The 24598-nt window shown below is 39.1% G+C and overlaps 2 protein-coding genes and 2 non-coding genes across 4 annotated transcripts; 3 read left to right on the top strand and 1 right to left on the bottom strand.

The window, feature by feature from the left end:
* Window positions 1–8546: 8546 nt before the first annotated feature.
* On the top strand, window positions 8547–8633 carry Trnay-gua. Its single transcript is given in 2 exon segments — window positions 8547–8583; window positions 8598–8633. It is a non-coding gene; the product is annotated as a tRNA-Tyr (tRNA).
* Window positions 8634–19067: 10434 nt separating this feature from the next.
* LOC121389824 lies at window positions 19068–19814 on the top strand. Its single transcript, XM_041521472.1, has one exon. It carries the CDS (start codon window positions 19068–19070, stop codon window positions 19812–19814), a length of 747 nt encoding a protein of 248 aa, XP_041377406.1.
* A 1564-nt stretch (window positions 19815–21378) lies between these two features.
* On the top strand, window positions 21379–22596 carry LOC121389823 (neuronal acetylcholine receptor subunit alpha-2-like). Its single transcript, XM_041521471.1, has one exon. It carries the CDS (start codon window positions 21379–21381, stop codon window positions 22594–22596), a length of 1218 nt encoding a protein of 405 aa, XP_041377405.1.
* Window positions 22597–24511: 1915 nt separating this feature from the next.
* On the bottom strand, window positions 24512–24598 carry Trnay-gua. The gene is given in 2 exon segments: window positions 24512–24547; window positions 24562–24598. It is a non-coding gene; the product is annotated as a tRNA-Tyr (tRNA).

Raw genomic sequence — 24598 nt, 5'->3', positions numbered from 1 at the left:
TAACACTTTTTATGTAACTAATCGCAATAAATATATTTTTAAAGTTCAGCTTTTGAAATTTGTTCTATTCTGTTCTCTCTGAATTATAAGGCACTTCATTTGATTTAGCTCCGCTGTGACATTCGTCAACGGAGCTTTTCTAAAACCGATTTGTCCGTCGTCCGCCCGTCCGTCAACGTTGCCTTTGAAGTCTGTTTTCTTTTGGAATTTTCATTGGATTATTCTGAAACTTGGTACAATGATCCACTGTGGCAGTTTTTAGAAACCAATAGAGTGGTAGGCCTATTCAGGAATTTAGAATTTTTATTAAATACAAATTTAACATTGATGATTTGAATCTATCTTCACCTAGAGTGTTGATTGGATTGGTCTGAAATTTGGTACAATGATACTTCGGTGCAGTCTCTATAAACTGGTACAAAATTCTAGATTTTTTAATTTAAAAAAAAAAAGAAGCGTTATCGAACATTTGAAAGTCTATCTTCTAATACATTTATGATCGCATAGTTATGAAACTTGGTATGAACTTGGTACTGAGGCTTTCTCTAGAAACTAATACATATTTTGGAAATTTTGAATTTCTGATTTTTTATTATATTTCTCAGTGACCCTGAGAAATATAATAAAAAGTAAGAAATTCAAAATCTGACTGAACTGTTATTACATAAAAACTTAACATTGAGAATGTGAAAGTCCATCTTCTTCTAGAGTTTTCATTGGATTGTTTTGAATCTTGGCACAATAATACTCCGGTGCAGTCTCTACATACTGGGTGTATACTACCAAATCAAATCCCATAGACGACAATAGTAACATATGTGGCTAAAACTCCTACCTGCAACGTATCAATCGACATAAACGCCACGGATATAAATACTACCACCCCTCACCCTTAAAGTGAATCACAAAAAAGTGGGTGTCAAGCTGCTCATTTCTGAGATAACGGGTAGCGTCTATGACTACCCTAGTTCCGCACAAAATTTGAGTACATTTTTTTACAGGTACCCCATACATGTTCCAAGCACAAGGCTACTTGACACAGTGGTACTAGATGAAATATAATTGCATATATTTTTAGCCCAGATGAAACTAATTTTTTTTACAACCAACACACTCACATTTATAACCAATCACAGGACTTGTGGTGTTCACTTGTCTATCAAAAGTTGGGTGCACCTCGAACTTTGACCCAGCCGGAAGTTATTTGGTGTGTCCTGGATTGTCCATTCCAAGATGTAGTCTTCATAAACTAATAGAGGGATATTTGAAGAAAAAAAAAGTATTGGAAATTTACAAGTCTACATTCTATTACAGTTATGATCGCATAGTTATTAAACTTGGTATGAAACTTGGTATTGAGGCTTTCTGAAAAAAACTAACAGATATTTTGGAAATTTTGAACTTCTGATTTTTTATTATATTTCTCAAGGACTGTCTTCAAAACCTGACTGTGATATATTTTTAATTAGTGAATTGTTATTAAATATAAAACTTTAAAACAGAAATTGAACACAGGAAATTGAATAGTTTAAAAACACAATACAGTGATTCTCAGAAGCAGTCTTCACAAACTAACAGGAGGATATTTCAGAACAACAAATTTAACATTGAACATTTAAATGTCTGCTTTCACCCAGAGATTTCATTGGATAGGTATCAAATTAGGTGCATGTATTCTCAGTGGCAGTCTATACAAGCTAATAGATATTTCGGACATTTTCAATTTGTGATATCTTTAAATGATAATTTTTTTTAATTAAAATTGATATTTGGCATTGAAAGAGTTTTGATTGGACTGTTCTAAAACTAAGTATAATGATTATCGGGGAAGTCTTCACAAACTAAGAAACAGATATTTTGAATTTGTGAATTGTTATTAAATGAGAAAAAACTTTGACTAGAAACTTAACATTTAAAATTTAGAACTCCACCTTCTGCTATAGTTTTGATCAGATAGTTCGGAAACTTGGTTCCATGACACTTATAACTCTGGGACAATTATATCTACAATCAAATGGAGAATTTTTTTGGATTTTTCGATTTGTAAAAATATAAATATGATATGTTTTGTTTTAGAACAACTGTATGTACGATAATGATTTAAGGCTCAACAACCTTAACAGTGATTAACTGCGAAAATGAAGATAACAATATGAAGGTAAACAAACAAATAAAAACCACCACCAAAACCCCGTAAAAAAAAAAACCCAACCAAACCTCCTAACCCAAACAAAACAAAAGCAGGGGAAAGAAACAAACCCCCCCCCAAACCCCCCCCAACCCCCCCCCCCCACATAATCAGAACAGAAAAAAAAAAATCTATATCACTAGAGCACACTAATTAGCCATAAACTACAATATGTCAGAGATTAAAACATAGTGACATGTATTCTTTAGTTGACGTTTGTTTTGTTTAATGACACTATTAAAGCTCTCTGATAATGATCATAAACTACAATATGTCAGAGATTAATAGCAATACATTACTTAATCACTACCACTTCCCGTGCGTTTATTAAGTTACATGCCAAACAATCCTTTTTTTATAATGTGTCGGGTGTCCACTCCCCACCCCCACCCCACCCAAACAAACAAAAACACCCAACAGAACTCAAGCTGACATGGACATATGCCACTCTCGGTGAAAATGTTAGACCTATATGTCATATATTGTTAAAAATAGCAACAGATTCAAAATTGTAAGTGAACAAATGCGAGGACAGAGCAGGACAATAAGGAAATATGAACATTGCATTGTTTTACTTACAACTGTGAAATAAGGAGACTCCTTCTGCCCCTGCCACCTATTAGCCTATATTTGCCTGCCGCCCAAAAACCCTACTCCCACCACCCCAATCTTAGTGGTTCAACAATATACAAATCCTGGCTATACCCATCACAATAGCTAATCCAGTGATATATGACGTTTAATTTTTCTCCAAGAGCAAAAGTTAAAGTTTGTTTTGTTTAACAATAGCAATAGAGCAGAGTGATTAATTAATCATCGGCTATTGGCAGGTAGTCATCAGAGGAAAACAGACACCGCGGCCTCTGACAAGTTGTGGTGGACTGGCTGTAACAAGAAAAAAATAATAAGTTGAATGAATCCACCGAGATGGTTCGACGCAAGCACCTCAGACGAGTGCTCCACCGACTGAGCTAAATCCCGCACCCTCCACAGGCCCGTAGCCACTGGGGGTCGGGGAGGGGGTGTCGACCCCCCCCCCCCCCCATCGGTGACTTTTTTTTCAAGATGCCCCCGGACCTCCTAAGCAACTCCATCGATTCGCGCCCTCGTGTGAGGCACTTTGTGCCTCACCATAAGCCTAAACGGCCCCCACCCCTCAAAATCCTGGCTATGGGCCTGCTCCAAGAGCACGTCATTCAAGCAGATATATAATCGTCACATTCAAAATATTCAACCTCTCCGGCACTTTATAACCGTAATTAAAATGTGCTGAGTGCGTCGTTAAATAAAACATTCCTTCCTTCCTTCCTCTCAAGTTCTTGTCAGTATTTTAAATTCTGACGATGCACCCACCAATCATCTTTAGTTAACGAACAGGTGATTTTTAGCTCAGTCAGAACAGTTCTCGTCACGAGGTACTGTTGGGCGTAGGATCGAATCCCCCTTTGTGAAGCCATACTGTGTTTGTTTTGTTTTCAGACTGTAGATCAAAACGTATTTCTGCATAATGAAGAGTGAAATGGGCATTTGGCAATATAGTGGTTGATTCCATGTATCTCAGTCTAGTGCCTCGTTTGTAGGAGGACAGCCACTCCTGGGTAGATCTTTTAACCCTCCTGAACACCCCTGCGCGTGTTGTAACCTCACCGTGGTGCAAGGGTGTAACGTTCTCTTTGAGAATGGCCAATACAGCACAAATTGAAATTTGTGTTTTTGCACGGTTCTATACAATGTGTTTTAGTTTAATTGTTGAATTTTTATATTGCTGTTGATCATCAATTTTTTTTTTTCATTTACCATAGTTTGACACCCAATAGCCGATGTATTTTTCGTGCTGGGGTGTCGTTAAACATTCATTCATTCCATTCCGTTACCCTCCTGAACAGCTCAAAGTTCACAGGACACAATTCACTGAAAGAAATATAGCTGTGATGACATGTACTCACGAATCACTGTTATAACAGTGATGATTTGCAGACAATTTGAACTTTATTATTATTTATATTATTATATAAATAAAATGTGTCACAAACTTACTGACGCGTTAAACAAAACATTTCGTTTCCTTCTTTCTACCATGTTGTGGATACCCAACAGTCGTACTTTACAATGTGCTTTCTTTCAAAAATATATACATGTATGTTCTGGTATACATTTATCCCTTACAAATATATTTGAAAGACTGGGTCTTCAATAAATGCGATAATATATCAATGCAGGTGCGTGTGCAGAAACTTGTATACGGGCAGAGGGTATAGACTGAGTCAAACCATGCAATAGCCGTTATATACCATTTATCTTACAATTCGTTGGATAAGGTTTTTTTAAACAACTCGTTGTAAGATAAATGGTATCCAAGTAGCATTCTCTATGTAATGAATAGTAAAATCAGTAATATATTTATGTCATTCCATTTCAACTTATTTTCGTGTTTATATCAAATTAATGTTCAAGCACGCTGTCCTGGGCACACACCTCAGCTATCTGTCCATGACAGTGGGTCAGATGTTAGTTGTTAGTGGTTAGTGAGAAAGAAGAGGGTGCAGCGATCTTACACCTACCCATTGAATCGTTAAAACTTGCTCTTGGTGGGAGCCGGTATCGGGTTGTGAACCCAGTATCTACCAGCCTTGTGTCCGATGGCTTAACAACGACACCACCCAGGCCAGTACCGAGCTGCGAACCCATTCCCTACCAGCCTGATGCCCGATGGCTTAACCACGACACCACCGAGGCCGGTATCAATAAATCCACATTAGGACCAGACATTAACAAGAAGTAGATTTCAAATTAATAAGAAATTATTTGAAATTTCCGCTGACATTAATAAGAGAGAAGATTTGCAATCATTACTGACATCAATAAGTGTCACAAACTTTGCTGACATAAAAAGGGTTATATACTGGAAATCTACTGACTAATAAGAAGTTATATATTTGAAATTTGAAACGTTAACTGTATACATGTGTACCTCTTGAATTTTTATATGGATGTTGATCGTCATTTTATTTTTGCAGACAAACAGGCATATATTATATTAAAGTCTCACCTTATGTATAGAATAATAAAATGCAATTTAAAATACAGTATAAAAGTACATACGCCATTCCTTACAGAGACTATGAGAGATTATCAATAGATAAAAATATAAAAATGAGCGCGCGCGCGCGCACACACACACACACACACACACACAGTTAGATAGAGAGATAGATAGATAGATAGATAGATAGATAGATAGATAGATAGATAGAGAGATATACATGTATATATACATGCACACATACATACATACATACATACATACATACATACATACATACATACATACATACATGCATGCATGCATACATACATACATACGTACCTACGTACGTATGTACATACATACATATCAGGGGAGGGGAAATCAAATTGCCAATCGGTCCCACCTATGACGTAATTAGTACCCGAGCCCCAACCCCCATGGCTAAAAAAACGTTTAATCACCACTTTTAATGTATCATGATGTTATGATTGGACGACTGCACGTACACCCCATCCCTCAACGTAGATTAAAACACCTACTTATCTGTACATTAAATGAAGTTTCTAACATAAAAATTAAGATATTAATCCATTTCATATTTTGCATATATTATGCATAACTACATGTAAGTTAAGAATATAAAAGTGTTCGGCAACGAGTTAACATTAAAAATAGGGTTTTCACAGTGTTAAAAACTACGTTTTTAATAGACATTATAAAACTAAATGTTTGAACATTATTTAAAACCTCATATTATCTGTAAAAAAAAAAAAACCTGCTAAACATGTTAAATTAAAACGTAAGTCAGTGTACACTGCACACTCGATTAAAACATGGACTTCATCTTCAACACTTTTATTATTGCACATAGGGAAGATTCCCTGCTCAGCAGGAAGGTTCTCATAACGTCCCGTTTCGATACGTATTTGCATGTAGGATGATTTCACACCCAATAGCAGATGTATTTTTCGTGCTTGGGTGTCGTTAAATATTCATTCATTCATTCATTAATTGACCCATTCATTCATTCATTAACTATAATAAAGGGTTATACATGGGCGTACATAGGATTTTGAAAAGGGGGGTTCCACAATATATTGCAGAGATATTGGGCATATATCTCTATGTTGAGTTTTGAAAAGGGGGGTTCCAAAACAAATTGCAGAGATATTGGGCATATAGTTCTATGTTGAGTAAATATAATAATGTCAGATATATTAAATTATAAAAAAGCGATTTCAGGGGGGGGGGTTCGGTCGAGCCCATCGACCCCCCCCCCCATGTACGCCCATGTTATAGATATGAAATCTTCACTCACATTAATAAAAGTCATAATGACATAAAAGGGTTATATATTTGAAATCCTAACTGACATTAATAAGAGGTTATATATTTGAACATTAACTGTCATAAAAGGATTACAGATTTGAAAGCTGATGGTTATAGATGTTAATATATTCAATTCAATTCAATTCAATTTAAGGGAGGGAGGGAGGGGGAGAGAGAGAGAGAGAGAAAGAGAGAGAGAGAGAGAGAGAGAGAGAGAGAGGGAGGGAGGGGGGAGGGGGGGAGGATGAGGGAAGGGGGGGGAGGGGAGGGGGAGGGGGGGGGAGGGAGAGGGAGAGGGAGAGAGAGGGGGAGGGAGAGAGAGAGAGAGAGAGAGAGAGAGAGAGAGAGAGAGAGAGAGAGAGAGAGAGAGAGACTCAAACACACATTCTGTGGACACCGAATAATCATGTTTAAAATATGTTGATCGATATAGTTTTTAGTATAAGATGTATTACCTGTAACAAATATTTCTGTACATGTATATTAGTCTCGATTGATTCGCTTTCCAAGCAAGAGTACTGACTTTATCGAGACTAATATACATACATAGGAAACATGTTCTGTATGCATGCTACTGTCATTAACACTTACTGCTAATTGACCTTTGACCTCGCACCTGAAACTAATAAATCACAAAAGTCACTACACCAATTAATGGCCTTTACTCTAGAATATCACTTTAAAATATATATTTATAACCCGTATTAGTTCAGTTGGTAGAACGGAGGACTGTAGAGTTATGTTCATTGATATCATTAGGTCACTGGTTCGAATCCGGTTCGCGGAAATCATTTACAATTTTAATTTAAAATATTTAATTTTGATTAGACAGAATAGCAAAAATCACGACTGTTAATATACCAGTAGTGGAGCATTGGTTGGAAAGAGAAAGACTTAATAGATAAGTCTACTGATGGGAGTTGATGCTGTAAGTCATCACATTCCAATTGAATGCCCAGGTGAAGGCTTATGTGGATGCTCTCTCATATGGGAATGAAAGTTTGTTTTGTTTAACGATACCACTAGAGCACATTGATTTATTAATCATCGGCTATTGGATGTCAAACATATGGTCCTTTTGAAACAGTCATAGAGAGGAAACCCTCTACATTTCTTCCAATAGTAGCATGGGATCTTTTATATGCACCATCCCACAGACAGGATAGCACATACCACGACCTTTGATATACCAGTCGTGGTGCACTGTTTGGAACTAGAAATATCCCAATGGGACCACCGACGGGGATCGATCCTAGACCGACCGCGCATCAGTCGTGCGCTTTACCACTGGCCCGCGCCTTGTGAATCGATGAATGAATGAATGAATGAATGAATGAATGTTGAACAACACTCCAGCACGGAAAATACATCGCCCAGAGTTAGTTAAATGCGCAAACATTTATATAATAATATTCTTGGTGAAGGACCAATTTCTGAATATCGAGGATTTCCGATCATTCGAGATATCAGAAGTGGATATTTCAGAGTTCGAGATGACAAACTACAGATTATTGTTTTTCAAGAGTTAAATCGACCTCCGAAACCCATCCCCTGCACACGAGCCTGAGAGGTAATGTATTCAGACAGGTTACTCGTTTAGATGCCCGAAACCTTAGTGGTATAGGGGCATGTTAAAAGGGCTCTCTCTCTCTCTCTCTCTCTCTCTCTCTCTCTCTCTCTCTCTCTCTCTCTCTCTCTCTCTCTCTCTCTCTCTCTCGTTTAGCACGTGAATCCAGCTGAGGTGTTGTGAAACAAACAGTCCTTTCCTAGATAATCGAGACCAGTTTTAGTATAAGATGTCCATGTATTACCGAGACTCGTGGTTCGATTAGAGTCTGAATCTATCGAGACTAATTTACCGATACCGATACACATGTCCTGTGGGCAGGCTACTGTAACTAACACTTCCTGCTACGTGACCTCGCACTTTAAACTAATAAATCACTGAACCAATTATATGGCTTTTAATATGAAGACTGCCTTTGAAACATGTGTTTATGACCCGTGACAGCTCAGTTGGTAGAGCGGAGGACTGTAGAGTTATACATTGATATCCTTAGGTCACTGGTTCGAATCCGGTTCGCGGGAATCATTTTACACTTTTAATTAAAAATATTTCATTTTGATTCTAAGGAATGCGCCAAATCACGACTGTTGATATACAACATTCATATAATAATATTCTTTGTGAAAGAACCTTTTCTCAATATCGGGGGCACTGGTTGGAACGGGAAAGATCCTGCAAATCTTCCCACTGATAAAAGTTGATGCTGTATGCCAACACGCTTCACATAAGCGCTCTGTCACTGTGTCTCCTGTTGTACAGAATGATTGAACGAACGAACGAACAGACGGACGGACCGACGAACAAAACGTACAGATGGATGGACAGACGGAGGAACGAAATAATGTATTAAATAACGAGAGATTAGTGGATGATTGAATGTTTAACGACACCCAAACACGAAAATACATCGGCTAGAATTAATTAAATGCACAAACGTCGTTATCTCTATGTGCGAGAAAAACGTAATACTTGTTTATGAAAATTAAGCCATTATATATTTATATATATATGTATATATACATATATATATATATCTCAATCTCGAAGTGGTCCGATATTTCGAGATTACAGAGGTTGAGATAACGAAGTCGGACTGCATATTAAATGATGGGGAGACGAGATAGCACATTAATTAGATATATAAGCACGAAAACATATAAGGTTAAATTTAATAAAGAGGCGAATAGAAATCTATCTTCCCAGTTCAATCCAGTTCGATTCAGTTGAATCCAGTTAAATCCGGTTCAATGCGCTAATCGACTCGGAGAGCGTCAATAGAAACCTTAGTAATGTCACAAAACACCATCAAAGCTAGCGTAAAAAAAGTATGCTTTGACAATAGATAAATTTAAATCCTCTTCCACCGACAAAACTGACATATAACGAAAGAACGAAAGAAGTGTTTTATTTAACGACCCACTCAACACATTTTATTTACGGTTATATGGCGTCAGACATATGGTTAAGGACCACACAGATTTTGAGAGGAAACCCGCTGTCGCCACTACATGGGCTACTCTTCCGATTAGCAACAAGGGATCTTTTATTTGCGCTTCCCACAGTCAGGATAACACAAACCATGGCCTTTGTTGAACCAGTTATGGATCACTGGTCGGTGCAAGTGGTCTACACCTACCCATTCAGCCTTGCGGAGCACTCACTCAGGGTTCGGAGTCGGTATCTGGATTAAAAATTCCATGCCTTGACTGGGATCCGAACCCAGTACCTACCAGCCTGTAGACCGATGGCCTGCCATGATGCCACCGAGGACGGTTTCAAACAGCGCAAATAAAAAATCATTTCATCATTTTTTTTATTTTTTTTTTTATTATTTATATTTGACCATTTGTTTTAAAAATTTCATATAAAAATATAACTTTTTATTTATTTATTTTTTAATGTCAGTCCAAACTGGAGTTATTGTCATTCCTCCCCCAAAAGAAAAAAAACCCACACCAAAAACCCCCAACCCAACAACAAAACAGTTTAACATTGCTGAAACAAGGTATAGACATGAAGTAACAATGTCTCATCTCAGATCATCAACCAGAGATCAATACACGGTAGACAGTAAGATCTAATACGTATATGACCTTTGAACTCTCGGAACATCCTGATTTGCTGCGAGGTAACCTTTCTTAGGGATGCAGTCGATTCGTCCACTGGACAATTCGTCCACGGACGATTCGTTCTCTGAAAATTCGTCCACTGAGGAACTCGAGACGATTCGTCCACTATACAAAATCAGTTCTGGACGATTCGTCCACTGGGTTTTTATTTTCCCAGTACATTTCGTCCACGGCCTAAATAATGTGTACTACATGTACGTGGGGGCTAAATAAATTATTAGATATATTTTACCTCGTATTTTTTTTGCTGTGTCATAAATTTACAAAGGTGAAAATAAATTATATTGCATTAGATTACTCTTGGTAGATGTTTTTGTAACAATGCTCTGCAGACATAATTCTTTGGTGTTTCTATTTATTCGGTTATTATTTGTTTCTATAATGTACGCCTTTCACGCTACATGTCGTAGGATGTTTTTCGTACAATATGCCCAGTAAAGATAATCTTTAGCCCTTCCCTTTCAACTTGTACGGTTTCTGTTTGCTTTACCAATTAAGTGTACAGGTGTCCTCTATTGTGATATCGTGAAGTAATTAGCAATGCAGGCTCATTACTGCTTAAGCTTGTTTCACCAAGTTGGATCCAGTAGCGTCTAAAACAACACGCCTTATTTCAAAGCTGCACCGCTAACTACCTATATGGACGGAATGAATGAATGAATGAATGAATGTTTAACGACACCCCAGCACGAAAAATACATCGGCTATTGGGTGTCAAACTATGGTAATGTAAACAAATAAGGTGATGATCAACATCAATATAAACATTCAAGATTTAAATAAAAACAGTGTAAAGAATTGTGCAAAAATATAAATATCACAGATAGATACTGACTTTTACTCAAAATTTCAATTTGTGCTGTATTGGCCATTCTCAAAGAGAATGTTACACCCCTGCACCACGGTGAGGTTACAGCACGCTCAGGGGTGTATGGACGGATGCAACGGCTGAAGCATAGGACCCGGCAGGGAGAATTCTTTGCCATTTGGAGACGCTACACCAATGACGAAATTACTGCCAAAGAATTGATTCGTGCTGTTGCGAGATTATCCATTCATTAGTCGACTGACTGTTGCACGTTTCTCTTCCAGTGATATTTGAATGGATAATCTCCTACAGTGATTTGTGCAGTTAACAATGACGAAATACCATTCATCGATTCTACACTGAATCCGGGGTGGGCGTGCCTGAACCCTTGTGGATATGGGCACATAAATAGAGTTCCCATTCCCCTATTTACCACATCGTGTCCCCCCCCCCCCCCCCCCCCGCCATGGAACCGTGGACTGGCGATGCCAGAACATGGATCCATGGTGGGCGTGCCTGAACCGTTTTGGATAGGGGCACGAGAAAATAGTTCCAATTCCAATTCCACATCGTGTACGAGCGAGTGGACGAATCATCCGCATGATAATGAATACAAACAGTTAATAAAAACTGGATAGTAATGTTGAATTCTAACTCTATTTTACTTTTTTGGTTATAGTATACCACAAAATAATGTTAAGAAATGATTACAATGTCAAAGAAATAACTATTAATATGTTTGAAAAAAATGCAGTCATCGGGTGGACGAATTGTCCGAGGTGAGTGGACGAATCGTCCGTGGACGAATTGTCCAGTGGACGAATTGTCCAGTGGACGAACCGTCTGGAAAGCCTTTCTTAGCCTCTCTCTTTGTGAAACTGTAACGACCAACGGGTCAAACCACGGAATAGCTGGCTAATCATTGGACAGTTCTGCCTGTCACTGCTCATCATTAGCGGAGTGTTAAACAGCAATGCAGTGATTATCAGCCGGACTCTATCGCTCCACACGCGTCGATGGATAGGGCGAAGATGACAATATAATTGTGAAAATCGCACGGCAATTCCGCCATCAGTGGCAATCGCCTATTTACGCGGAGGCGGTTGATCATTTGTTTATGAAGAGAGCTATATATCGTGCTCTCCCGTCCCTGTGTCTGCTCCTTTTTGTAAGATAAGGGAAATGGGAAAAATGGGTCCACGACAGGCGTGTTTGAACGGTTTTCTGATGGAAAGGAATCATTTCAAAAAGTATTCACAACAACATTTTACCCAAGACAATTTGTTTGGGTGGATATTGTATATTGGCAAAGATACAAATAGAGAAAGACGTATAAGATGTAATATTAAATTAAGTGTTATTTTGTGAATATTTAACTCTAATATGTGGGTTCGACATCAAACATATACTTTCTATCATTTTAAGATATTGCAATAAGAGCCAAAAAAAAAATGTCAGCCATCTTTGAATTTTAAAATGGATACCCTAAACCTAAAGTAATACAAAGAAAAAACAAAAAACAAAAAAACAACAACAAATTCCCCCGATAAACTAACAACACAAAAACCGAACACAAAACAACACCCCACTCCCACCCCACATCAATACCACCCCCCACCCCCCCAATTTTTTTTATTAATAAGGAAAAACGTTTTAAGCAAAATTCGCACACGTTTAGCGAAACACTAATGGCTAAACCTAAAAAGGGATTGCTCTGTTCAGGACAATGGTGTGTGTGTGTGTGTGTTTGTTTGTGTGTGTAGGTGTGTGTGTGCTTATGTGTAGGTGTGTGTTTGTGTGTGTGTGTGTGTGTGTGTTTGTGTGTAGGTGTGTGTGTGTAGGTGTGTTGTGTGTGTGTGTGTGTAGGTGTGTGCGTGCGTGTGTGTGTGAGAGTGTGTGTGTGGTGTGGTGTGGTGCGTGGTTATATATGGTGTGTGTATATATATATGTGTGTGTGTGTGCGTGTGTGTGTGTGTGTGTGTGTGTGTGTGTGTGTGTGTACTGTATGTATAACTGGTTGTCAATGTGCTTTTGCTTGATAATGTATATGTGTGTGTTATAAGTACCCTTAACACTTATACATATGTATGTATGTGTGTCCATTATTCCAACAATCTGTCTAGATCCAAAATTCTGTTCAAGCACATCAAACCTGGTTCAGTTGAACATAATCTTCCCTCTCGCCAGCGAATGTCCATCTGGCAAAAGTAAATGTACAACCGTGATATCGTTCTTCACTTTTAGTGCCCCCCCCCCCCCTCCCCACAAGATTAACCACCTTTCAACAGCTCATTACAAGCTTTTCCATTTCACTTACTGGTTTCCGGGCGAAGTAACGTGGAACAGTGTTTTATCGGGTGGAAACCAGCGAGGCCAATTCACCGCGAATATCAATATAATTAATTACAAATTACCGAACAAGTAGTTTGGATTACAGAATCAATCGTATTAATCAAGATGGTGGACGCTGCCCTTTGTGGTAGTCTGTCTGACCGCGGATTGATTCCGGCTAGGGATTAACTGCGCTAGACCATGTGCAAATTGTTCCGCGGGACAACAAATTGCTCCGCGTGACGGGCAGACGACTATCAATGTTTATGTAATTCCTGAAACGAAACACTGGCGTAAAAGCAATGTTTAAGCAATTGTAAAGAGTGTTTGAGCGCGTACTAAATAATTATTTTGACGACAAAATGGTGAGAACGCAATGTTTAAGCAATTGTTAAGAAGTTTTGAACGTGCGCATACACATACGCACATACATTCACAAACACACACACATACACACTACAAACACACACACACACACACACACACACACACACACACACACACACACACACACACACACACACAACACAACACACACACACACACACACAAACGCACACCACACAAACACACACAACATATACAGAACACACAGACACAAACACAGTACGCATATACACACACAAACGCACACCAAACAAACAGATACGCACACCACACACACAACACAACACAACACACACATTACACAAATATAGTCTACACATATATACACAGTACACATAAACGCACACGCATATACACAAATTTACACAGTGACCATTTAAAGTCATTCAATCTGTACGTCTCTGCCGCTAAATGTGAGCCGCATTGATGAACGGCTGTGGAATATTGGAAATCACTGACCGCGTGTAATAAAACATGATAAACGAGAGTTGAGAGCCACAGACAGCGACCTTGTCTAATATAACGCTATTATTAATGATAAATAGGCCCAGAGTAATCACCGTGCAATTGTTTTTAAAAGTAATTATTTTATGCGCATCAGTATACAGATCGAATGTCTTCTAGCCACATTTCTCTCTCTCTCTCTCTCTCTCTCTCTCTCTCTCTCTCTCTCTCTCTCTCTCTCTCTCTCTCTCTCTCTCTCTCTCTCTCTCTCTCTCAGAGATAGATCCGGGATCTCATAAAAATAATTCTAAATTTTCAAATTGCGCCATCTAGCGGCTAATATATATGCAACACAGTTGAGAGCGCAATAACTCCCAGAAACCAGTTAATTGACATGCGTGCTCAGAGTTAAATCACGTGATCACTAATTTGTTCGTTATTTCCCGTGAGGTTCAACCCAACCCGAAAATAGCATTTATCCAAACTGGTCGCGTTTAAAACCTATCACTCGGACTGATTTAAAACCAGTAAGTGATATCTTGTTGGAAAAAGTCGACATTTCCTAAAGATTGTTTGGAAAAAAATCTTGGCAATAATTATAGTATGGGTTTTCGCTTCCTTGTATCCCCATTTTCTTCTCTTTTTTGGGTCTTTTTTTTTTTCCTTTTTTTTTTTTTTTAAATTTGTTTTACTTCTACTTTTTGTTAATTTTTCATGTCCAAAGATGTCTCTACGTTTAAGATTTTTGTTTTCTTGTTTTTTGAGCGGTATGTATAAGTCTAGAGCTCGAATCACGTCGCATACGGGGGTTTTTTAGGTTGGGGATGGCAATGTTAAAAAAAGGCATCAATACTACACTGGGAGGGGGTGCAATGTTTTAAAAGGGTACCTATAGTATTCAAATGTACTGTGACGGAACATGCTCTTAATTTTGTTTTCACCTGTGGCGATATTAATTGTTTTAGAGAGTCGTGTGCAGTTCCAATATGCACTTAAGCCCAGGTGGGCAACTTGTTACGTAATACCTCCGCGCGACGGTCGTCGAGCTTTTCCTAATACACACCCAGTCCAGGTGTGGAGGCCATGTGGCCAGTAGTTACGTAATAACTCCGGTAGTGCTGTTTATGACCAGGGGATTGCTCGCGGAATGGCGACAGCCAGTCTGGGCGATCTAAGAAAAATATGCCGCCGTGGTCGCTGTGGAAATATCACTTGATAGGGGGAGGACCGCTATGTACCCCCAGGCGATATTCGGTTTTTATGATAAATAGCTAGGGTTTTAGAGATATCAGGGAGAAACATATTGGAAGGCTTCCAGGGAACGTTCGTCCGTTTGGACTTGGTAAATATCATTTCTGCTCTGTTGTATAACCTTGATGTGATTGATGTGACTTTAAATATTTTAATACTGTATTATACCAATATTATTTAGCCGGTGCTGCCGGTCATCTGACGCAGTAAACTGTAGGCTCACTGATCTAATATATATAAAAAGCTTAACCAGTCATCCTAGAGGACCTAGGTAAACTGTAGGTCATTGTCTTTATTGTGATAGGTACCAGTATTAATTCTGTGTTACAAGGTTACTGAATGAGTAGTTAAGGGTTAATTAAAAATTAACCAGTTAGGAATAGAGTTGTAATTCCTTTATTAATTAAGTTCCCCTGGAAGCGTTTCTCAATTATCACACGTGTGGGTGTTGTGTCACGGTGAAGTGATTACAATATTGTGTAAACTAGACACCTAGAGATTAACTAATTAAGTGATCAGTTCTGGGTTGTTATTATTTGTTGTTGTTAATTAACTACTGCGGCAGTACATTGGTCTGCGTAGTAGTAATACAGATTCCAAAGTGTGTAGTATTTTTGTTGTGTTTTCTAGTGAACTAAACGTGCTATATTAATATATACTTTATATAAGATCTTATCTCTGATCATACCTAGGTATTATAGGATCCCCGTGACATGTACCCTAACATGCAAGCCGACCATTTAGTTTTTTTTTTACATCTCTCTCTCTCTCTCTCTCTCTCTCTCTCTCTCTCTCTCTCTCTCTCTCTCTCTCTCTCTCTCTCTCTCTCTCTCTCTCTCTCTCTCTCTCTCTCTCTCTCTCTCTCTCTCTCTCTCTCTCTCTCTCTCTCTCTCTCTCTCTCTCTCTCTCTCTCTCTCTCTCTGTTTTTCTCTCTCTCTGTTTATCTCACGCTATTTGTCTCCTCTCTTCGTGTCTTTCACGCTGTGTCTCTCTTCATAGCCGAGTGTCTCTCTTTATAGCCGTGTGTCTCTTTCTTTCTTTCTCTCTTTCTTTCAGGGGGCCGGACGTAGACCAGTGGTAAAGTCCTCGCCTGATGCGCGGTCAATCAGCAATCGATCCCCGTCGGTGGGCCCATCGGGCTATTTCTCATTCCAGCCAGTACACCACGACTGGTATATATAAGGACGTGGTATGTGTTATCCTGTCTGTGGGATGATGCATATAAAAGATCCCTTGCTACTAATGGGAAAATGTAGCGGGTTTTCTTTCTAAGACTATATATTTTAAAATTACCAAATGTTTGACAATCAATAGCCGATGACGAATAAATCAATATGCTCTAGTGGTGTCGTTAAACAAAACATACTTTAATTCTATTCACACCGTTACACATGCGTGCGTCACTATCACTGAAAACAATACCAAAGTGTCGAACAAAAGGCGTTTTGTTTTTTTACAATGATCACAACTGTATATTTAACTGTTTAACCCCTAACCTCTAGGGTTTTCAGCATACTATCCATTATATTTAGATTATCTCGTCGAACGGCTCCCGTAGGACTGAAAGGGTTAATTAGATAAACTCCGGATTGCTGGAACGGGAAGCAACAATAGTATTTGATCGCTTTATAAAATACATATTTGTATTCGGTAGCCAATAATTAGTGGATAAATATTTCTTACCAGAAAATGAAAGCATCAGTTAATATTTTCATCCAGGCTGAAATGTAGCTAACGCAGAGATTTGGCATCCATTGTAACCTCTTGAAAGAAAGTCCATTAAAACCAGCTATTTATAACATTTAACTAAATATTTGTCGCTCTAATGTACATCTTGCTAATTACATGATTTCTATACACTCCCATAAAAAGTTCATGTCAGAGAGCGGAACGTAGCCCAGTGGTAAAAGGCTCGCCTGATGAGAGATCGGTCTAGGATCGATCCCCGTTGGCGGTCCCATTGGAATATTTCTTCTTCCAGTCATGGCTCCACGACTGGTATATCAAAGGTATTGGTATGTACTTCCCTGTCTGTGGGATGCTGCATATAACAGACCCTTGCTGCTAGCAAATGACAAGAGTAGCCCATCGTGTAGCAGCCGCGGGTTTCTTCTCTCATTATCTCTGTGGTCCTTAGCCATGTGTCCGACGCCATATAAAAATAAAAATGTTGTTAAATAAAAAAATCTTTGTTTCTTTGTTTCTATCTTTGTTTCTTTGTTTCTATCTTTGTTTTTTTGTTTCATGATGGGGCGGGACGTAGCTCAGTTGTAAAGCGTTCGCTTGATGCGCGGTCGGGTTATTTTTCATTCCAGCCAGTGCACAACGACTGGTATATCAAAGGCCGTGGTATGTGCTATCCTGTCTGTGGGATGGCGCATATAAAATATCCCTTGCTACTAATGGAAATGTAGCGGGTTTCCTCTCTAAGACTATATGTTAAATTACCAAATGAATATATCAATGTGCTCTAGTGGTGTCGCTAAACAAAGCAAACCTTTTTGTTTCATGTTGGTCACTGAAAGAAAATACGCATTGTACAATTCTTAGGTAAGTGATGCCTTTGACATAACTTAGTAGTGAGTGGGTCATTTGCCTCTGGCAGAATGCACCAATGGATCCACAGCTACCTGTTTCAAAGGTCAGCCCGCGTAAAACTGGATCGTCAGATGAGCAAGCTAGTAAAAATCCGAGAGGGTGTACCACAAGGGGGAGTAATCTCGCCAACACTCTTCGTGGTCTTCATAGATGACATCGCCAGAGCACTTCATGCTGACGACCTAGCAGTGTGGACCAAAGCAGAACAGACTAACGCAGCAGCACATAGGATGCAGGTGACAATGAACTCGATCTCAGACTGGGCCAAAGAGTGGATGGTCACGATAAATAGAACAAAAACCGAGGCCACATGTTTTTCCCTCTCCCCCAAGAAAGAAAAGTTCAGCCTGCAGATTGATAACCAGGACATTCTGCAGCATGACAACCCAACCTACCTTGGGGTGACACTGGACAGGAGGCTCACATGGTCCCCTCACATCAACATGATTCACAGTAAAGTCACCAAGAAGATGGCCGTGATGAAGAAACTGGCTGGCACAAAGTAGGGTGCCAACATGAAGATCCTGACCCAAGTATACACAGGATCTGTCCGACCCCGTATGGAATACACCTCCACCTCCTGGTCTACAGCAGCAAAAAGCAACACAGCCCATTTGGACAAGTCGCAGAATGCCAGCCTCCGAGTCATCACAGATGGCATGAAGACCACCCCCCATAGCTGCAATGGAGAAGATGCCCGCCTACTCTCACTCAAAGAGAGAAGAGACGAGAAGCTCCTGAGACAAAGTGAAAAAATTAAGAGGCTTCCATCTCACCCACTGCACTCCAAGCTCCAGTCTCTGACCAAGAACCGCATCAAATTACCTGATTAAGGCTCTTCAGAAAAAAAACATGGTGAACATCTCCCGCTCAAAAACCAACAACAGGAAGTGCTCCAAGACTATGAGGAATGGTCAGTGGATATCCCACCTGTCATCCTTGACGTTCATGGAGTCGGAGCAAAAGAAGACCACGCAGCAGTAGAACTGAAATCCCTGACCCTTGAAATGCTGGACAGGGACTACCCACCCACCACCTGGACCCGAGTCTATATAGATGGCTCTGCAGAAAATGCTGTGCGAAATGGGGGAGGTGGTGTCTACATACAGTATCCTGACGGCAGTTCTGACACCAAGTCTGTCGCCACTGGTCAGTTCTCCACCAACTTCAAAGCTGAAACCTGTGCCTTACTTCATGCTGCTCAGATGCTGAATGGAAGAGACGACCCATTTTCTCACACAGTCTTCCTCACTGATTGCCGAGCCCTTCTCCAGAGTCTTCAGTCCACACATATAGACCAGATCCTCCAAGATACCAGAAGGGAACTCCAAACACTGGGCTCCAAAACAAAACTGGTGTTACAGTGGATCCCCTCCCACTGCGGTGTTATGGGAAATGAAAAAGCTGACAGACTCTCCAAGCTGGGCAGCAAACAGGAGCAAACTGCCCACCAGATGTCATATGGTGAAGTCAAGACCCTTCTAAAAAAACACTTCAAGAACATGTGGAGGCAGCGTCTGCAGATAGGGCCTGAAGGGAATGGCATCTACCAGCTGAACAGGTCACAACAGGTCACTATTTTCAGGCTGAGAACAGGACATTGTCAGCTCCTCTCGCATCTCTTCAGGCTGAAAAGCTCTCACACGGACGAGTGCCCATGTGGCACTGGTCCACAGACACCAGCCCACATTCTCCAATCCTGTCCCACCTTCGACACACTGCGACAGCAAACGTGGCCAATGCAGTGGACCTAAGGGAGAAGATGTGGGGACCGGCGACTTCGTCCACAATACCGGACTACCCATCTAACATGGCCGGGATGGCAGAAGAAGAAGAGAAAAATACGAAAAAGTGTGCATTTGTCTAATCTCTGCCCTGAACACTCTTTACTGCCACCACCCAGTTATTTTGTGCTAGGCGCGACTACTATTATTATTATTATTATTATTCCTACGACTGGTATATAAAAGGCCGTGATATGTGCTGTCCAGTCTGTGGCAAATTGCCTATAAAAGATCGTTAGTTGTTAATGGGGGGAAATGTAGCGGGTTTCCTCTCTCAGTTATCAAATACCTGATATCCAATAGCCGATGATTAATAAATCAAATTGCTCTAGCCATGTCGTTCAAAGAAACAAATTTCATCTTTTTTTCAAAGTGCCTCTATTTTTTCCCCGACAGTATAATACTGTAATACATTCATCGTGACAGACTATATACATGTTTTGTATAGTTCGTAAAATGCTATAGGTCTGTGAAGTACGAATACAGCATTAATAAAAACCGGCACTCGTTCAAATCAACATTAGGCATCGTACTTAGTCTCCGCTGGTACACCAAAGGCCGTGGCAGGTGCTGTTTTGGTTCTGTAGAAATTGCATATGGAATACTCTTTGATGCTGATATGTAACTAAACACATGTGAAGACAATGGGCTTATTATTCTGTGCTTATCGATTATTCTGACTTCTGAACCGAAAACTATATTCATCACCCATCAAAACGTGCTTGGAAGTTAGTTGGATATGAGGCCGTGGTATGTGCTGTCCTACCTGTGGGAAAGTGCATATTAAAGATGTTTTACTGCTTATGGAAAACATGTTGCGGGTTTCCTCTGAAGACTATGTCAGTTACCAAATGTTTGCTATCCAGTAGCTGATAATTAATTCATCAAGTGATCCAGCGGTGTCGTTAAACAAAAACAAACGTTTTAGTCGGATATAAGCATCAACATAGCTTGAGTTATCACACTTATTTCGAAAAACTCTCAGAAGAAAAGACGATTGATCAGAGCTAAATATTGAAATCACATGACAGCATAATCGTACTTTGGATGGATATAAGAATTCAAATAACTTAAATCGTTATCATTATTACTTAAACATTTACAGAAGAAAAAGAATAACGTAAAAAAAAAACCTACTAACCTGAAAAAGAAAAAAGTTTAAATTTCTGATTAGAATCAAAGGTTTTATTTTGTGTCTACGAAGAAGGAGAAGAAATCGGCATTGTCGTTTTAAACCAATCAAATCAACCAACAATTCGACACATCCTCTGAAGTTTCAGGTAAGTCTGCAGCGGACAAACATTTCGAGTTTTCCCGGAGAGTGCGTCCTAAGACAGGAGAATACTAACATTTCAATCAATCAACCATTTGATACCTGCTTACGTCCTCTGAAAGTTCAGGCAAGCCAAAGAATGCGTTCCAAGTCAGGAATATACTGAATAATCAATGCATTCGATTTACGACAAACATCAGAATGAATAATACGCGATGAGCTCATTTTAAAATAGTTCGTCGGAATTTCCACCAAAAGAAGATGATGCTTCTGCTGCTACTATTGCCGCTATTAACTCTGTCTGAAGGTCTAGACAAGGAAAGGACATTAAGACTTCGACACAAGCTTCTGGGCAATTACAGCCGAGCCGTACAACCTTCAAGCTCTGGTGATGGTGATGACAGACTCTCAATCCAACTGGGATTCTGGCCCATGGCCATCGTGGAACTGGACGAAAGGAAGCAAGTCTTCACATCGGCTGGAAGCATCGTCATGAGATGGTTAGATCCGGATCTGGCGTGGAACGAGAGCGAGTTCTCGGATATCGGGGAGCTGATTCTTCTTGTGGACGATGTTTGGCTGCCTGAATACACGATCCTCAACCACGTGGAACGAATCTCGAGTCGGTCGCTGTTTTCGAGGGTGACAGTATTGAACAACGGTACCGTGACGTACGAAATAACCGATGTGTTCAAAACCATCTGCACCGTCGACCTGACAAGGTATCCCTTCGATCAACAGGACTGTGCGCTGAGGTTTAGTACGCTAACAGCGAAGTACGTTTTCGTCGAACAGGGGCCCTTTACGTTGGAAATCACGGGATACGGCTTTTTCACGGAAACCAAGGAATGGGTTTTGACGGAGCTGTATTTCTTCACGAAGACGTCCTATGGGATCAGCAATGTGGACTTTCATTTCAAAGTCCGCCGCTATCCGCAGTTCTACGTGACCACCATCATATTCCCGGTCGCCCTGCTTTCGGTGCTCAACTCCTTCGTGTTTCTGTTTCCGGTGGAATCCGGAGAGAACATGTCGTACCTCGTGTCCATAATGCTGTCTTACGCCGTCTACCTCAACCTGATCAATGACGTGATGCCCAACTCCGAGGAAACGTCCAGGCTAGCCGTCTACCTCGTTCTGGCTCTCAGTCAGAGTGCCCTGTCCATTGTCATGTCGTTGTTCACCCTGAATGTCCATCACCATGGCAACCTCACAAGCAATACCTCCAGCAGTATCCCTAGTAGTACCGTCAGCAGCTGTTCCAACAACAATGTACAGAATGTGAGTCCAGGCAGTTTAAATGTGAAGGATGCCGATGCTTCTAGCGAAACGATCGGAGGTGTTGATGTTGGTGATGACGTCAGTTCTGACGTCAGTAGATACTCCGGAAGAAAACTCTCGATACGGCAGCTGAATGTGATCCTTTTTGTCGTTTTCCTAAGTTCTGCTTTATTGAGTGTCTTAATATTTTTTATTTGAAAAAGACGATCACAATCTGTAATGTCTTATTAAAGACAGTAAAAAACATTCGAATCTATTACCTCTTATTAATTTCAGTAAACAAATTCGAACCTGTAATCTCTTATTAATGTCAGTAAAAAAATCGAATTTGTAATATCGAATTAATGTCAGTAAATATTTTGAATCTGTAATCTCTTATTAATGTCAGTAAAAAAATAAATCGTATCGGTAATATCGAATTACTGTCAGAAAACATTTCGATTCTATAATATCTTATTAATGACAATAAAAGTTTTAAAGCTGTAATTTCATATTAATGTCAGTAAGAAATTCGAATCTGTAATCTCTTATTAATGTCAGTAAAAAAAAATAGTATCAGTAATATCTTATTAATGTCAGTAAAAGTTTCGAATCTGTAGTCTTTTATTAATGTCAGTAAAACTGTCGATTCTATAATCTCTTTTTAATGTCAGTAAACAATTTGAATCTGTAATCTCTTATTTATGTCAGTAAACAAATTGAATATGTAAACATTTTCGAATCCTCGTCTCTTTTTAATGATAATAAACAAAAATTCGAATCTGTAATCTATTATTAATATCAATAAACATTTCGATTCTATAATATATTATTAATGTCAGCAAAGATTTCCAATAAATAAATAAATATATATATATAAAACCGGTTTGATGTCAATACAGTTTATGAATATTAACGTCAGTGAAAGTTATAACTATTTTTAATGTCAATGAATATTTTAAAACTATAACACGTTTTATGTTATTAGAGATTATGACAGTTATTAATGTCAGTGACAATTTCATATCTGTAACCCTTTTATGACAGTACAGCTTATGACTGTTATTAAGATATTAATGTCAATTACGTTTTCAAATATATAACGTCTTATTAATGTCAGTAAAGATATCCAGTATGTAACCCTTTTTATGTCAGTAAAGTGTTTGATTCTTATTAATATCATAATGATTTCTGAATTTTCAACCTGTTATTAATGTCGGCGGAAATTTCAAATATACAATATCTTATTCATTTGAAATCTACTTCTTATTAATGTCATAATAGATCTGAAATCCATACCTGGTACAAATGTGAAGTTATTTATCCTTTTACTATTCAGTACATTTCAATTTCTATTAATAAAGTGGTATTGTAATGCGTGCATATGTATCGGTTGTTGTCATTTTGTAAATATAATGTAAAACGTGACGTTTCGTGCACTTTAATGTTTTAGATGTCAAACAATTCTAACATGTAGTCTTCAGAGGAAACCCGCTACATTTTTTCATTAGTATATGTACCATTCCACAGACATGATAGCGCATACCAAGGCCTTTGATATACCAGTAGTGATGCTAACACATGAAGATGAAGCACTGCTAAATCCCCGACAATCTTCGTCGAATTTTGTTTCAGTACAATACCATCAATAGTATCGAGTTTAAAACCGTGGTATGTGATGTCCTGTCTGTGGGATGATGTATATAAAAGATCCCTTGCTACTAATGGAAAAATATATAGCGGATTTCCTAAGACTATATGTCAGAATTACCCAATCTTTGACATCAAATAGCCGATGGTTAATACATCAATGTGCTCTAATGGTGTCGTTAAACAAAACAAACTAACTTTTAATGTATTTTTGTGATAAGGTGTCATTAAATACTGAAACATCCATCCATTCATTCATTCATTCATTCATTCATTCATTCATTCATTCATTCATTCATTCATTCACTCACTCACTCAGTCACTCAGTCACTCATTCACTCACTCACAGAGAGACCATCAGTGGACATATTTATTTGGTATTTCTCGTTCCAACCAGTGATCCACGACTGGTACATCAATAGTCGTGATTTGTACTATTCCGTCTAATGAAAATTTTATTTTTATAGTTAAAAGTGAAAAATATTCCCGCGAACCGGATTCGAACCAGTGACCTAAGGATATCAATATATAACTCTACAGTCCTCCGCTCTACCAACTGAGCTATCACGGG

This window comes from Gigantopelta aegis, chromosome 15 (genome assembly GCF_016097555.1).
Source record: "Gigantopelta aegis isolate Gae_Host chromosome 15, Gae_host_genome, whole genome shotgun sequence".
NCBI classification, from domain to species: domain Eukaryota; kingdom Metazoa; phylum Mollusca; class Gastropoda; order Neomphalida; family Peltospiridae; genus Gigantopelta; species Gigantopelta aegis.
This window is presented reverse-complemented; position numbering and strand designations above follow the sequence as displayed.